Source organism: Medicago sativa, chromosome 6 (assembly GCF_051527215.1).
Source record: "Medicago sativa cultivar Bolivia chromosome 6, Bolivia_mono, whole genome shotgun sequence".
Taxonomy (NCBI): Eukaryota; Viridiplantae; Streptophyta; class Magnoliopsida; order Fabales; family Fabaceae; genus Medicago; species Medicago sativa.
In genome coordinates, this window is record NC_140754.1 from 78,273,900 (window position 1) to 78,291,118 (window position 17,219).

The 17,219-nt window shown below is 33.0% G+C and overlaps 1 protein-coding gene across 1 annotated transcript; it reads right to left on the reverse strand.

Annotated features, from left to right (window-relative positions):
- Positions 1-6,760: 6,760 nt before the first annotated feature.
- On the reverse strand, positions 6,761-16,465 carry LOC146917044 (DNA (cytosine-5)-methyltransferase 1-like). Its single transcript, XM_085718868.1, has 12 exons — positions 16,281-16,465; positions 12,486-13,977; positions 10,631-12,143; positions 10,287-10,451; positions 9,324-9,522; positions 9,121-9,232; positions 8,884-9,031; positions 8,602-8,799; positions 8,223-8,501; positions 7,851-8,012; positions 7,551-7,769; positions 6,761-7,108 (listed from the first exon to the last, which is right to left on the reverse strand). The coding sequence occupies exons 1-12, from the start codon at positions 16,315-16,317 to the stop codon at positions 6,971-6,973; spliced, it is 4,662 nt and encodes a 1,553-aa protein (XP_085574994.1). The 5' UTR covers positions 16,318-16,465; the 3' UTR covers positions 6,761-6,970.
- Positions 16,466-17,219: the final 754 nt, after the last annotated feature.

Here is a 17,219-nt window from a genome sequence, read left to right on the forward strand (position 1 = left end):
ATACAATGTCCGTATTAATTGAGTTATGCTTATAGAAACATATATATATATATATATATATATATATATATATATATATATAAATAGAGGATGTATATTATGAGAATGACTATCTTATATGAGAATGGTGAGAATGATCACCAACCATTAGATCATAAATAAATGATTGAGATTAAAAAGTCTCACATGAGTCTCATCACATTCTATCTTTTATCATGAACCCTTTCCACTCTCCATCACTCCATCTACTCCAACAACAATGCTTTCATATGTCCACCCATCGCCATTAATGTTCAAATTTCTCTACACCACCATTAACTTAGTGAGATCAGAGTATTTTAATTTACTATAAGTCTATAACTCTTCCTTCTTTTTTATTTGTAAATTAATTGGTAACGAGATCTGAATGGTTTCAATTGACAATAAATCTGGAACCGTGATAATCATTTTTTTTTTTAATTTAAATGGAGTTTCTTTGACACAGGAACCGTGATAATCAAAATTAAAGAATCACAAAAAAATTGGAATTGAACCAATTAAAAATCTATGGTGTACAGATATGTGAAAACATAATTGTGAATCTGAAACGTCAAACAAGAAACAACTCATTTTCATGGCAAGTGATTCTGAAACATTCTTCTTCGATGATTGTGTTGAAGAATCTGTAACTGATGGGTTGATTGGAATTTGGAAGCGTACCAGTGGGTTGGAGAAGATGAATAAGGGTTAATGAGATTTGATAGAATAAGGAGAGGTTTAGAATGAGGCTTTTCATCTGGACCACTTGTTTTTGATCTAAAGGTTAATAAGTATTCTCACCATTCTCACATAAAAGATCCATTCTCATTATAAATGTCCTCTATATATATATCATATAGTTTACGAGCTTCAATTAGCAATATTTATATTTCATATTATAAAGCTTAATGGTTTGTTTTTACAAACAAAATAAAAAATAACACTTATTGTTATGTTGGTTCAGAAATGTCACCCTCCATGTTCGATTCATGACGGAAATCCCATAAAAGACATTAAATTATTCTATAACCTTTTTAAAGGAATCTATAATCATGTCTTATTCCTGATGAAAGCTTCATCATCAATGACTAGTACAAATATATTTGTTACATTTTTTTTCTTTTTTGTGTTTGTGGTTGATTATGGATTGTTTTGGGATGAAAAGTGACTTCTCTAACTCTTAATAATTGTGAAGATTTGTTTTGTTCGCATGATGTTGAACCAGTTTTTTCCTTCGACATAGATTATTATCTTTCTTAGTGTTTTCTTAAATTTTAAAAATTAAGAAGTCCCACATAGAATAGTTTATAGAGTCTTTGAGTCTTTATAAACAAATGTGTAGTATTAGATTGTGTCCAAGCATAAAAGAGGAAACTTATTCTAAGAGGAATGAAGGATTGTATTAAATTATTAAATATTAATTTAATACTATCTCTCCTCGAAGAACAAGATTAATCTATATTGTTTGTTTTTTAAGTTTTTGTGGAACTTATCTCTCCTCGAAGAACAAGATTAATCTATATTGTTTGTTTTTTAAGTTTTTGTGGAACTCGAAGAATTAATTTAATACTATCTCTCCTCGAAGAACAAGATTAATCTATATTGTTTGTTTTTTAAGTTTTTGTGGAACTCGAAGAACAAGATTAATCTATATTGTTTGTTTTTTGATCTCTCCTCGAAGAACAAGATTAATCTATATTGTTTGTTTTTTAAGTTTTTGTGGAAGAGGTTAATCTATATTGTTTGTTTTTTGATTAAATATTAAATTAAAATATGGAATTCAATCAATCTCTTCTCTAGGATTAATTTAATACGATCTCTCCTCGAAGAACAAGATTAATCTATATTGTTTGTTTTTTAAGTTTTTGTGGAACTCGAAGAACAAGATTAATCTATATTGTTTGTTTTTTGATCTCTCCTCGAAGAACAAGATTAATCTATATTGTTTGTTTTTTAAGTTTTTGTGGAAGAGGTTAATCTATATTGTTTGTTTTTTGATTAAATATTAAATTAAAATATGGAATTCAATCAATCTCTTCTCTAGGGACGAGATTCTTTTATATTGTTTGTTTTTTGAGTGTTTTTTTTTTTGTTGTTGCTAATCCTGTAGTATATTTCTCTGTGTTTTAAGTTGTTTTTTGTTTGCTAATCATATGGTATCTTTATTGTTTGTTTTTTTAGGTTTTTTAGGTTGTCAATCTTTTATTTTTATCAAAAGAAAAAACTAAAGCAGAAGAAAAAGACAACAAAATAAATAACAACCGGGGAACTGAATTCACATAACATCAGCTAGACAAAATCTCAATAGAGGAGAATGACAAGTAGGGATGATCCTAAGCTCGTGAGAAAGTGAGGGACCTAGTTTAGCAAACCAATATGCACATGAGTTCCCTTCACGCAATGTATGAATAAAACCAACATTCAAATCTCTCAACATATAAAAACAAATTTTATCACTAAGGAGCATAAGGGTGAGTAGGCCCCGTCCTTGCTAAAAGTCAAAGTTGTTAACTTGAGAGTCTGACTCACAAACGATATCCCTAAAATCAATATCTCAAGTGATTTGTAACCCACAAGAAATAGCACGAATCTCCGCATTAATATTAGTAGTATGACCATAACTTTCAGCAAAACCAGTGATCCAACCGCCTAGAGAATTCCTTAAGAGACCCCCAAATCCTTATCTACCATTAACATTAACTTTAATCACATTATCTGGAGGAGGGTGCCAAGAAACCAAACTAAGAGTAGGGATAGGAGAAGGACCACCAAAAATCTTATACTAAGAGGAAGGAAGGATTGTATTAAATATTAAATTAAAATATGAAGGATGTGAGATACTCTATAGTACTTTAAGAGAGTATGGTGAAAAAAGAAATAGTCTAAATTATAATTGTGTAGTACCTTGTTTCCACCACTTGCACGAGAGGTCGCTTGGTTGGAAGATATCTTTTCATCCTTGTGATACCTTGTTTGACAGTTGGCATCATGCTTATAAATCTTTAAAAGAGGTATTTCAAAATACCTTTCTTTTTCATTATTATTTCCATTGTTAATCAATCTTTCAATTTTTATTAATTGACAGTTGGCATCATGCTTATAAATCTTTAAAAGAGGTATTTCAAAATACCTTTCTTTTTCATTATTATTTCCATTGTTAATCAATCTTTCAATTTTTATTAATTTAAGACAAATAACATACTCATATTCATGTTCTTTACGTTGAAAATCTTCATAACATATATAGGTGAATCGAGTAGAACTGTGTTTTTATGGAAACAAGAAATTTAAACTAAAGTGATAACGGCCACAACAACAACATCTGTAGAAACAAGATTGGGACATAAAAATCTTAGGACCTTATTCATATTTCTTTCCACTCTGTTCCTTCCTGATGAGATGGGTTTGTTGTTTCATTGAAAGAGATGAAATAATCCAAAGACCAAAGCCTTTCGTATGAATTGAATATCATATATCATAATAGTTGTGTACCATTAAACTATATATCACCAAAATTTAAGAAAAAAGGAGTGTTTAGTATCTAACACGGTTTGACCAATCATGAGTTCTTAATTTCACGCGTTTATATATCTATTTTCCTTAGAGCTAAGCTTATTTTCTAATAGATTGAAGATATAGTAAAAGGCTTAAGCAATGATCTCAACATTGGTTAATGTAATTGAAACTCTTAAATACTTAAGTTGAGTTTGGACAGGTTAATATGGGTTTAATCAAAATTAACTTATGTTATTAACTTACAAAATAGTCCTTCAAAGCTTGTATATTCATGAAAATTTAAATGAGTTTCTGAAAAAGTTGATTGAGATCTATGAAGTCATTTTAACTAATGCAATAAGTTGTTCAGTGCAAAATTCAGACATTTTGAAAGAGTCTCACTTGGTCTTTTTGAAATAAATTGCACAAGTGGATTTTTTTTTTTTTTTGAGAGAGAGAGGTATAAGTGGAGGGATTTGTATAACAAGATATTTATCAGACAATTGTTTCTTGGCTTAATAGCAGTTTTCGCCCTCTATCTTTCACGAAGTTGCGATTTTGGCCCCCTAAAAAAATTACAAAACCGCCCCCTAAGTTTTGCAATTGTAGCAATTTTTGCCCCCCAAGACTAAAAAAAATAAATAAAAAAATAATAACACGTGGCACCTCACTTAGGGTGCCACGTCAGCGTAGACCGAGTCAAAATTGGCCTTGGGGCCAAAACTACCACAGATGCAAAACTTAGGGGGTGGTTTTGTAGTTTTTTTTCTTAGGGGGCCAAAATCGCAACTTTGAGAAAGTTAGGGGGCTAAAACTGCTATTAAGCCTTGTTTCTTATTTATCGTCCCAAAAAAGTGTCTACTTTAACTTTTAGAATTTCAAAATTGTGATTTAAGACCTCATATTAAAATATGTCAAAAGACACTCCCATGTTAGATAAAAATGACTACTTTTGTTTTGCCATGCGTGGAATAACAACAAAAAAAACAAACAGCAAAGATTAATCTCATGCAACTAAGAAAGGATCCAATTGATTTTCATATTTTTAATATTTTTAATGCAATCATTTCCTTCCTCAAAGGATAAGTTTTCTCTTTTATGCTTGTATACAATCTCATACTACATATTTGTATATAAAGACTCGGAGACTTTATAAAATATCCTATGTGAGACTTTCTAATTTTTTAAATATAAGAAATCACTGTGAAACATATATCATATGTGGGACTTTCTAATTTTTTAAATATAAGAAAACACTGTGAAACATAATAATCTCTCTCATAGACATTTTGGTTTTTACAATTAAGATAAGAAAGCTTATACTATTGTGTAATTATGATAATAAAAAAACAAAACACTGAGATTTAGTATAACAAATTCATAGATATTTTTATAGGTTCTTTTTTTCTTTATGTTATTGTCTAGAAATAACCCCTTACTCTTTAATCTTATTAGGTTTGCAACAACTAAACCTAAAAAATTCCCTCCAAATGATCCGCATTAATTGCTAAGTGCTAACCCTAATTATGTATTTCCTTCCAACACTTCTTCAATTCGAAATTCAAAAAAAATTGTTAGGAATGATGAACTGCATTAAATTACATCTATTGCTATACACAGCTCTTCAACCAAGCACACATCTTCAAAATAATTAATACATTGTATAAGATCTCTTCTATTATTAAATTCTATGATATATGCATATATGATATGTATTTGGTTGGAAAAATATATTATTACTTTTAGTAAATATCAATTGTAATTATTCTTTTTAGAGTTATACGTGTAATTTAGAATTTTTATTAATTGAAGTGACTTTGTTTTTCATGTTAGTAGAAATTTAAAACAATTATTACAGGTCAATTTTTTATGTTTAACTATAAAAGTAATAAATAAAATTGACCCGTGCAACAATATAATATTGTATTCTTTTTATCTTTTTATCTTTTTTCTTAATAATTTTAAAAAAAATGAGAAGATAATGCCCCAATACTATATTCTGATAAAATAAAATAACAATCTTTAATTGATTAGTTTTTCAAAACTAAAATGTAAAATTTGATGAGATTCAAGTGTCATTGAAGGACATAGTAAGACAAATTTGATTGTAATATTGTATCTCTAATAATCTAATTTGCGTTTATTGATCGACTCGTGATCTTACGGGTTAAAGATTATTCATTGGTCTCTATTATAGTCGACAAGACCCGTGCGTCGCACGGGTCAAAAGTCAAGTGAAAAAATTAAAAGATTTGACATTCTAATCTTAGGAGCATCAGTGTCACAGGTAAAAAAACAAACATGTTCCTTCCTGCTGTGATTTGGTTTGTTGTTTGATTTAATTTCTATATACACAATCAGTGTAAAACTATCTCTTACACCTACATTCAAACATAATAAAGTGGCATTATGTTATGACTTGTTTGAATGTATGTATGAAACAGGACTGTTAGTGTAATTGTAAATGTGTGATTGTGTCTGTTACCCTGCATATATTTTCATCTGGAAGCTCCTGTTAGTGTAGTTGCTAAAACATTGACTCCTCCTTTAATTATCATCTATAATATGTAATTTGTACAAATGGCTTTTGATATGTGATACACTATATAGCACTAGGTGGTTTTAGCAAGAAGGGTCCTTCTAAAGGTGATGAAAATTAAAGAAACTATTTTAAAATAAATAGAACCAAATTTTATTTATTTTAGATGGACCAAAGACATGTTTATTCCCAGCAGTAGTACTATAGATGGCTAATGACATGCACAACCTTTATAGAGCTATTATTACATGATTTCATACTAATATCAACTTTTTAGGTTCATTCAATAAATGATGTATTTAGTCAATAATATAGACCAAATACATCATTTATATGAATGAATTAGACTAGAGAGAGAGTGCAATATTGTAATGAGACATTAAAACCTACGTATTCGAGAGTATGGTTTCTGAAGTAATGGAAATTTCTTTGATTGCATTTTTCTCTACGAAACAGTTTGTATTTGTAAAGACAACACTTTCTAAAAACCTTGGTCAAATGGTTTTAGATAACTGTTTTAAAATTTCACATATGCAACATTTTGGACCAATGCCTCTAGAAAATCAATGTTGTTGGTTTGTGTTAGAGAACAACTTTAAAGTGAGCTACACAAGATAACCAAAGTTGACAAAAAAGGAGAGGATTGTGTTAAGCAGTCGACAGCCAACATAAGACTTTGTTGAATCTCTAATACCAAGATAACCAAAGTTGACAGAAAATAAGTTTTATAGCATTATCCATTCAATCAATTCTTTCAATTCTTTTAAACAAAAAATTGATTAAGCTACGAAAAACGGCCAAGAGAACAACTCTATACAAGGGTTGGTTGTCTCCGGAACACTACAAGAAAATAATTTGCATTGTTTTTCAAAAGTCTAATGACAAGCATGCCTTTTGCAGGATGCATGCCCTAGTCTTCTACTTGGAGTTCTTACTATCCACTGCTTCCTTGAGTTTCATCCCCAATGCAAATGCCAGAGGAGGAGGAACAGCATTACCAATCTGCCTGTGCTTGTGTATGATGTTACCATAAAATTGATAGCAATCTGGGAAGCCCTGCATTTATAAATGAAAAAGATGATAAGTAAAAAATGATACCAAATTAGATGATATTTTTCTATCACAATTTTCAAACTTTAATCATTCAAGATCTTTTTCCTATCCACATATTTGGATAGCATGATTAGAATTCTTTACAGTAAATTGAAAATAACAAATCAATCCACACTAATTTATGAGCTCAATAGCCATGCACTTGCTGTGTAAATTTTGTTCACACAAACACTCAATCATATCATACTATTATGTGTAAATTTTGTTCACACAAACACTCAATCATATCATACTATTATGTGATGTTGTAATATTATTTTCTAAAAAACCCTACACAAATATCTATATGACAATATGTGATTGAACGCCTGTGTAAAACATTTGTTAGGTTTCATTTCTTATCATAGCATTTAGGATGACAATGAACTTAAGTTATTAGACTTACTTGAGATCGGGCACATTCACGGACAGTAAGAATTCTATCTTGATCAGGATGGAAGCACATTCCAACCTTCCCCATTGGTTGAGGGTCAGTGATGGAAGTTGGGAAATTTCCTTGCCAGTCCAACCTACCAAACAGTCCCTTCCATTGATTATGCCTCTTAGCAGTGTTTGGCAAGCACCATGGAATCAAATCAACAAGTTGTCCACTTGACAGTTTTATCTGTGCATTATATTTGATAACATTAATTAGATTAACAACACAAAAAATGTCATGCTAAAATTCACCAAGATTTCAGTTTACCTTCTCATCTGGAAGATCACGCCAATCACAACCTGGTCTCTTGGGAATTTTCTGACATCGGATCAAGTTCAACTCATTCATCTCCTTTGATATATGATCAGTCAACACAGCCATATTGCCTCGAATTTTCTTTTGAAACCATGAGACAGGATCAATTTGGTACTGCGAACATAAAGCCAAGTGTGTAAGAGTTTGACCTTTTACCTCAGGATAAAGTCGGAGAAAATTGTAAATAACCATTAGTGTGCCTTTAATTAACAATGATTTTTTCTTTCCAATTTTTTTTTTAAAAAGTGAGTAGAGTGTCGAGTTAACTCAAACTACTTCAAGGGGACAAAGATAGATAACGTGTCTCTTTCTTGTTTTACATACCTCCATGTTTGTCCTAGAAGCTCCATTGCCTACAGCTGGGAGTTCACCAATGGTATCACGAACAGTTATTGCACGTAACGGAGCACCATCTGCGGTACTGCGGACGGCAGCATACTGGACATTTTCTGACAATTTAATTTTCAATTCAGGAGCAGAAAAGACATGCATTGGTTCTGGCCACTCTGGAAGCACATCCTCTGGAGAGGCAGCCCATATAAATGCCCTTTTTCTTGACTGTGAAACACCAAAAGCTCCAGCCTCAAGGATACCGAACCTCACCTTTTGAACAAAATAATCGGCATCGATTAGTTCCTCAAGATTCTATTCAACTCCAAAGTGAAATAACTTGAGAAAAAAGATACAGTTATGCAATTTTTACCTGATAACCCATCTCAAGAAGTGAAGCCAAAGTTAAACGGAACGTCTGTCCTTTATTAAAAGACACAAAGTTCCTCACATTCTCCAACAGGAAATACCTTGGCCGGAAATAATCAGCAAAGGATAAGAATGCCAGTATCATCTCACACTGAACTTTACTCCAGGTGCTTGTGTTAAATCTATTCATCCCAGAGAAACCCTGTAAAACAAATTATTCAATAAATTAATCACCACAAAGTATCGACAGCGGCATAAGGCAAACAAAGTCATGAGCTCCACAAACCTGGCATGGAGGTCCTCCATTAATGAAATCAACTTGCCCAGGCAAAGGTAAATTACTTAAATCCTTCTCATCAAGTTTAGAGGCCAACTCTGTAGCCTCTGTCGTTGTGATACAATCATCTATGTCTCCACATTTCTCCATTATAGCCCTGCATTACAATCATTTACGAGTCAGTTAAATGTGTACCGTTTTATTTAACCTTGTGGCCTGCTATACTTTCTCTCTCATATCATTTACCTAAGAATAACATTGCAATTGTTAATAAACACCAATGCTTCAGGATGATTAGCTTTAAACGCATTCCCAGCTGGTTCTTCATACTCAATAGCCCATTTAGTTGATGAAACACCTGAAGCATGAAAGCAGTAACACAAGTTACATTATGCATAAATACATACATTTTATTTTCTTTCTATAACGAAAAGTGGAGTTAAACTTACCAGACTGATGTAACCCCTCTGATAAGCCACCGCATCCTGCAAAAATGTCCAAGGTTGCTAAACGTTTTTCATTTGATGTTTTTCTTTCTGGATCAGGCTCTGAAATGCTATCTCCCTCTTTACATTTTCCCTTTTTCTTTCTAGCTGCAGCATCAGCTGTGTGTCCACTTGAATATTTTACTTTGATATGTGCTGGCAACTGTCAAGCAAATGAAAAATAAAATACTTATTCAGTGCAAATCATATATGATCCTTATACTTGCATCATAATGTTAAATTGACATCACGAAATTAATAGTTATAGCAATATTAATACAAAACATGATATATTATTCCATCTGCGTAATACTAACAATAACAGCAGCCTAAAAATTAATCAACACTAAACTATACTAAATGAAATAACTGATTGAAGTTTAACTGAAAAAATAATGGCAGCAAAGCTATCGACATAGAATACAAGGTTTAAAATTTGAGTATTTAGATTTGACTTTCATCCACTAATAAGGTAGAGTTTTACACCATCAGTAAACCACATATGTATGACATTGGCAACACCCGTCTCAAAGAGCTGATGTTTAATACAAGTAAAAAAACCTTGGCTGCTACAATGTGGCACTTCTATGTTTACTTGGTATGAAAATATTTTACATTATTAGTGGATTAAATTCAAACTCTATTAAGAAGTTTGTATAGAATTTAGAATCCAGATACAATGAGATGAGACAACAAGATCAAGCTAAGCGTTGATTTCATCAGTGTAACACTCCGTAGAGCAATCACTGAAAGTAATATAAATCGGTAGCAGGTTCAATAATACAAAGTCAAATAGTCCACACTACTTCAAAATAAAAAGTATAAAAACTTCATAAAAATTAAACGCCAATGCCTTTGCAGATTTATCCGAGGATTAACAAGCATATACATATTATAAAGTTATAACAGGGTGAAAAATATCACTACCTTCTTGAGTGCTCCAGTGGCAGGATCATACAAGAGCTCACAGAAAAAGATATTATGGAAGATTCCAGGGGCACATCCTTCAGGGACGTCAATCTTTTTCCTGACTTCACATTTACCTTCTATGGATTGTACAGATATTGTACATGTTTCATCACTGTAATACACCTAAAAGCATAAATCAAGATATCTGAGTCAATATAAACAGTTGCACAGAGACAATGAACAACAATATGAACACGCAAAGATCAGGTCCTTATCAAAGTCAATTCAGAACAAGTATGAATGACTTAGTACCAAAAAAAGAAAAATCATTAAGTTATAATAACTTGTATGTAACTTTTTACCTCTTGCACATCAGAACAGTATGCCTTCTCACTTGATACATCTTCTGGTCGGAAGAACCTTCTGACTTTGATATCTGTAGATTTCATTTCAGCTTGTTTTGTTTCCTTCTTGGCAATGATCTCAAGCACTTGGCATATAACATAAGCTCTCAGCCCTACGTTCCTCCCACTTTTGTGAGTTCCCTGCTCTATTTTTTCCTCAAATTCAAAAGGACTGACATAAACATAGTCATTGAGAGAATATTCAGTTCCCTCCAATACAAAACTAGACTTGGATGAATTTACTTTGAAAACATCCTTCTCCTCTTCGGCTTCCTGTAACTTGCAAGATTGACAAACGCCAGACCCTAGACCCAGTGTATCAAATGGAAGGCTAAAGAAAGCACCTCTTTCAGGCCAGTACAAGCTTTTACAGTAATATTCAGTAGGCAGTCCTTTCTTTTTCCTTTCTTCTGCTCTTTCCCTGTCGATTTTATCTGCAATGATGTTATCCTTTCGATGTTGATGCCCCCAAGGTGTTTTTCGGATGCTTACAACATTTATCTGCTTAACATCCTGCAGTCCCAAATCCCTGCACTCATTAGTCAAAAACACCTCTCTCTCGTTAGCTGCATTGCCAAGAACAGTCTGACAACCATGCTGCATCATCCTACCGTGAAACATTTTTTTCCCACCCTTCGATTCAAACATATATTCAACGTAATATATATCAGGAAGTTCATCCGATTCATCTACTTCGACCGACACAGATATTCCAACAGAAACAACTTCACCATGAATAAATGCCTGCTTATAAAGAAGCAATCCAGAATTGGTCTTCCCTTCAGGACCCCCTTCCCATCTAATTTCTCCGTCATCAGAAACCGCTTTAGTTTGTTTGGAAACTGAGTGCGGCTTTTGCATTCCCTCCAACAGTACTGTCTCCACCTCCGCACCCTCATCTTCATTCTCTTCCTGTTCCTGTTCCTCTGCTTCATCATCATCATCCTTTACTTCACTAGCAATTACCTCTTTTGAATCCTCCGGCAAGTGGTTTGAGTAATACTCTCCCCATATTTTGTTTATCAGCTTTGTGGTTGTGGCTTGCATAGCTTTTCTTTTGGATACAACAGGGCCCATTGCTGCCCTGGGATTTAAATTTGGCTCACTCCTTGGCAACACTTTCTTCTTCTTCATCAACCATTTGGTATGGTGCCGCGCTTCCATTTTGCTCGTAAGACCGGCCACAAAAGGACACTTCCTGATCTTCTCATCTGGAAATTCTGCAAACAGTTGCAGAATAATCTGTCCATGGACAACAACATATCTCTCCACAGCCAATGCATCAGAAGAAATGTATGACTTATTGTCTTGACTGAACTCAGATACTTTTTTGATGACATCTCCGAAGGAAAGTCGTGATACACGGCTCTGCTCCTTCAACAATGTGATAATGCTTATAGCAATCCTTGCAGTTTTCAATACGGTGTCGTACCAAGGAGAGTACTGCTTTGATGGTTTGCCAAGTCTATACCTGAAAGAAATCAAGTATGGATGAATATTTTTCAAAGCAAAGTAGGACATTTATAACAAAAATATTCTAAGATTTGTGTAAATATGCACAGATATTTCACTAAGATGACCAGATTCATTGATGATAGTTGACAGGATTTACTCGCAATAGCTTTATCTACAAACGGATTATATACTTACAGTTTGATACTCAAGTAATCAAATGAATTCTCAAATTTTATTTCATTTCAAATAAGATTGCTCTAGAGTATAAACATAACAGCCAATATTACTATCATACATTAACATACAGAAAAGAAAAGAAAAAATAGATAGCATTTAAGTTAGAGAAGAGGTACCATACCAAGCCATATCTGTTCTGATGGATATGAAAACCATAGACGACCCAAATTCAATCATCCATTCTTTTATAGCACTCAGATAAATTGGAATTCCATCGGTGGCCTGTTCTACAGAAGCACTGGAAGATTGGCCAGCCTCTGTATCAAGATTGAACCCACTTCCATCATCCGAGGTCATTACACCGGATCCAAAGATTGTAACATCTATTTCTGAGCAAGGCTTCATAGGAAGAAGTTCCAAGGAAATCAATCTAGAATCAGAGTTGTATAAAGCCCAGTTATGCAGCATGCTTCTAGGAAGATCTTCAGTGTCATACACATCATAGTCATTATCAAAAACGATAAATTCATCTGTTTCTTGAAGAGAAGTTTTATAATAAGCAGGGAGAGGGTAATCATTTGCTATCTCATCTTCATTGATTTTGATATAGAATTTGTTTGATGACGAGGATGATCTAGGGTTTTTCCTCTGCTTCTTTGATTTCCAGTACTCTTCTTCCTGCAACAGTCTTGCTAGCTTTGCATCTTCATCTTCTTCATCTACAGCCATCTGATCCTTCTTCTCTTCATCCCCAGTTCCCGAACCAATCCTTAAAGTTGCATTTGATGGCATCACTTGTGCATTTGCAAAGTTTGCTTGATTCTTGCTCTCATCTCTAAGAGCAGCAAGAGCAGGAATCTCTGTGAACCCCTTGTCATTGGCCTTCAACGTCATGTCTAAACCAATGAGCTGCTTATAAATAAAATCGCCCTGAGAAATGATGAACTCCTTCAGAGATGCAGCTCCAGAAAAGTACTTGCTACCACTCATGGTCCGTGCCAGGCCAGCAAGTAACTCATCGAGACTGATGTCAGGGTCTCCACCAGCAGACTTTGTTAGCTTTTTGTATACTTCAATGCAAGCACGGGCCTTTTCAAAGAATTGATCATAATACTTTTTGTAACTAGCAGCTGGTTTCAGGCAATCATAATCAGCAATATCAGTAGAAATCCATATCACTGGAGCACCCTCTTCATAACCAGATATAGCCCACGATTCAATTCGACCAAAGCCTTCACATCGGACACCTTGCTCTTTTTTCTTGTCTGCGCTTGCTTCCAGTGGCAATATAAGTCCAGTGATGAACAAATCATTGATTTCAAGCATCTCAAGTTGCTGTGCTGCACCAGATTCATCATGAAGGATAAAGTCTGTGATTCTTCTATTTGGGCGGCCATCCTCCTGTCCAGCAGTCATACGGACAGCAAGAAATTCTTCTTCTACAACCTGATCCTTCTTTGTTTCAATAAGATCAGACTTATCAGATTTGGAAATAGACTTCTCCTTCAAATTTTTACTTGCTGCACTCGCTGATCGTTTGGGCATTTTACGAGTAGGAGCAGGCTGCTCACTGCTCTCTGACAAACTTCGCTTCTTTTGCTTGCCACCAGCCATAACTTCCTCTTCAGTGTTCGAATCAACAGGATCCTCTTTACTCGTGCTGTCCTTAACACCTATTTAGAACAATAAGAGAAAAAAATTACATATTCGATAATGAAACCAAGGAAAGTAATGTAAAGGCGACACAGGGTATCGGAGAGCGTGAAATATAAATAAGAGATTTATAAGCATCATAATCATCCACATTGCCTGAAAAATAGAAGGACAAAAAGGGAAAGGAAATAGAACATCGCAAAATCAAATCTATAATAAAAATGCACAAGAAATGGGAGCAAGGAAATAAACAGAGATACATCTGATGATCTGAAGGCAGAACAAGCATATCTATACAAATATCATTCCTCGGATATTTTTCACATGGCAAAAATAAGATTAATAGTAGTAATTGCAAAAATAAATAAATAAATAAATAAATATCTGTGATTAATTCAAAGGATGAGAAATGGGAACACAGAGCAATGGGAAAAAGAAAAAAAGATAAAACCCATTAAAAGATATAAATGAGTGTAATTTTTACATATGCCTTATAGTTAATTGAGAATCACACAAATCAATAGCAATTAATTTAATTAAACCTCACATTTATTGGGGTGTATTGGGAGCTAAAACCAATTTTAACTCTGTGCAAACATCAGATAGATTCCCAAAGGATTTTATCTGTTTTTGCTCTGTTTCCTTCTAACTGTTAAAAAATTAAAAGTAAAAAATCTACATAGAAATGTGAAGTTTAATTGCAATTTTTCTATGGATCACAATACATTGCTAACATCTTGTAACTAACCCTAGCAGTATTGCATTAATGACCACACATTAGTTCCACAATCCACCACTGTTTCAAAATTTGAATTGAAAAATTTAAAGTGTCAAAACAGAACAGTGAATCACTTATTAGTCAACCAACCAATAAGATGCTCATAAGTACATCAAACAAAAATAAACAATTCATTCAAAGTCATAGAACATATTAAATACAGCACTGCAGTTAACAATGCAAAACCCAAATTAATACAAAATTTCAAACAAATCTACTACATGACTTGATTAGGAAAAAGTACTAATTCTGAAAGTGCTATTGTTTCCTTCACCGGAATCACGATATAAAAAATTTACCTAAATTCCCAGACAGTGCAAATCCACTACTGTTGATTAGGTTTACGGTTGAAAATTTCAAAGCATACACATCCAACCAATCTAACAGAGAAACTACAAGTCTCTTTAGATCTAGATTGTTTTCAGATCAATGTATGCTTGCAGGTTTTCAACATTAAATCAAATCTAACATTAGGTTTTCTGAAATTTCTTCGGTAAAAAAAAAAACTAGAAAAAAAAAAACTAAAACAATTGTGCCCTATGTTCCAACATATCAACAAACAGTGTCAGCCAGCCCCAAAAGTAACCATTGGCAAAATAACAACAATAATCAGTTGAAGCCTAAAAAATTTCAAAGTTGTTATGGCTTCAAACCGTAAGATAGAACTACATGAAAACCGAAAGATCGAATAATAAAAACAATGACAATAACAATAATCACTGCTTAGAACACAGATCATGATTGAAGTGACAACAAAAATTTCCGGTGAAATTCTATCGAATCACAAAAACTACTATGGATTCAAACCTAAACCAAAGTTCCAACCTCGAGTCCGCTGCACTGTTTTACCGAGGTAAATTCCGATTGCCCCGCTCTCCTCAACCCTTAAATCGCCTTTTAACTAAGGACAAAAGGTTGAGGACTTACAGAAGATCCAAATCGGATAATACCTCAGACAAAAAATGACTCAGACTTCAGATCAGAACACCAACCAAAAGCCACAAAAATCACAAGATTTGAAACCTTAACACAAAAATCCTTCAAAAACATAAATTGAAATCTTTAACTGATCCTTCAAAAATCCTTCAAAAATGTAAATGTGTATGAACAGATTCAAATTAAAAAATCAAAGATAAACTTTCAAACATCATCAAAAACACAAAAATCCTTCAAAAACACAAAAGGGTATCACCAGATTCAAATAAAAAAGTAAACCCTAAAAATCATCAAAAACTACACACACACACAATAAACCCATTAAATTATAAAAAATTAGACAACGAAAAAATCAAATCTTCAACACATGCATCACGAGAAAACGTAAAAGGGTATCAGAATATCCAATTAAAAAAACAAAAAATCAACAATACTCGTCAAAAACAACACAAAAATAAACCCATTAAATAAGAACAAATTAACACAACCCAAAAGCACTAAACAAGTTTAATATACCTTCAAAATCAAAAACCAAAGCAAAAATGCAAGATTGAGGCGCAAAGAAAGAGATGAATAAAACCCTAGAAAAAAGGGGTATATTTATATTACCAGGATCTGAAGAATTGAGAAGAGAAGCGGAACCCATGAGTTGAATGATTTTCCTTATATGCAAAACGCGGAATTTTGATGAATCGATGTGAATTTTGATGAATCGTTTTGTTGTAGATGGAAAGAAAGTGAGGGTTTTGTGAAATGTTGTAATGGATTTGGCGGGGAATGAAAATTTGGGGAATAGGTTATTTCGCGCCCACGGGTTTTCTTCTTACATCTTTCATTTTCATTTTAGTTTTGCTAAAAAAACATGGTATCGTATGGTTGCGCAATTACATATACTAATCTCTCGAGTCTGGTAAGATTCTGATGGATTTGACGGGGAATGAAATTTTGGGGTATGGGGTTTTTCGCGCCTATTGATCTTCTTATCGCAGTTTTCATTTTTAATTTATTTTGTGTAATCGTCATTTTAGTCTCTAAACGTGTAACGGGTAACCATAATAGTCTCTTGATGTATTGAAATTTTAAAATAGTTTTTGATTGTGCATTTTGTTAGTCAAAATAGTGTCGAACATTAAAATATTTTGTTAAGACTGTCATATTAACCTTCAATATACTTACTTATTGTCATATCAATCCTTATAAGTACTTAGTTATTATCATTTTAGTCTCTATATGAAAAGATTTATTGTGAATATTGAGGGATTATTTTAGCGTCATGGACTATTTTGACAAACAAAATGTGAAGTCGTAGACTATTTTACAATTTTGATACATTGAGAGATTATTGTGACAACTTGATTATTACCTCTTTTATTTTTAACCAAATATTATCTCCGTGCAATTGCGTAAACTGTTCTCTCGAGTCGGATAGGATTGTAATGGATGGTAAAATTTTATATTTAAAGATTTAACAATACGTGTTTCTATAGTTTGATTCGAATCTAAGAGTGATCTTACATTTTTCATTTTTATTTTTTTAACTGTGTATCA

Excerpts from the sequence above, each read along its gene's own strand:
- LOC146917044 (XM_085718868.1), bottom strand. The coding sequence starts at position 16,317 with ATGGGTTCCGCTTCTCTTCTCAATTCTTCAGATCCTG. Across the intron at positions 13,978-16,280 it reads TCTCAATTCTTCAGATCCTG|GTGTTAAGGACAGCACGAGT; the intron begins GTAATATAAATA and ends TGTTCTAAATAG. Across the intron at positions 7,109-7,550 it reads GTGAATGTGCCCGATCTCAA|GGCTTCCCAGATTGCTATCA; the intron begins GTAAGTCTAATA and ends TTATAAATGCAG.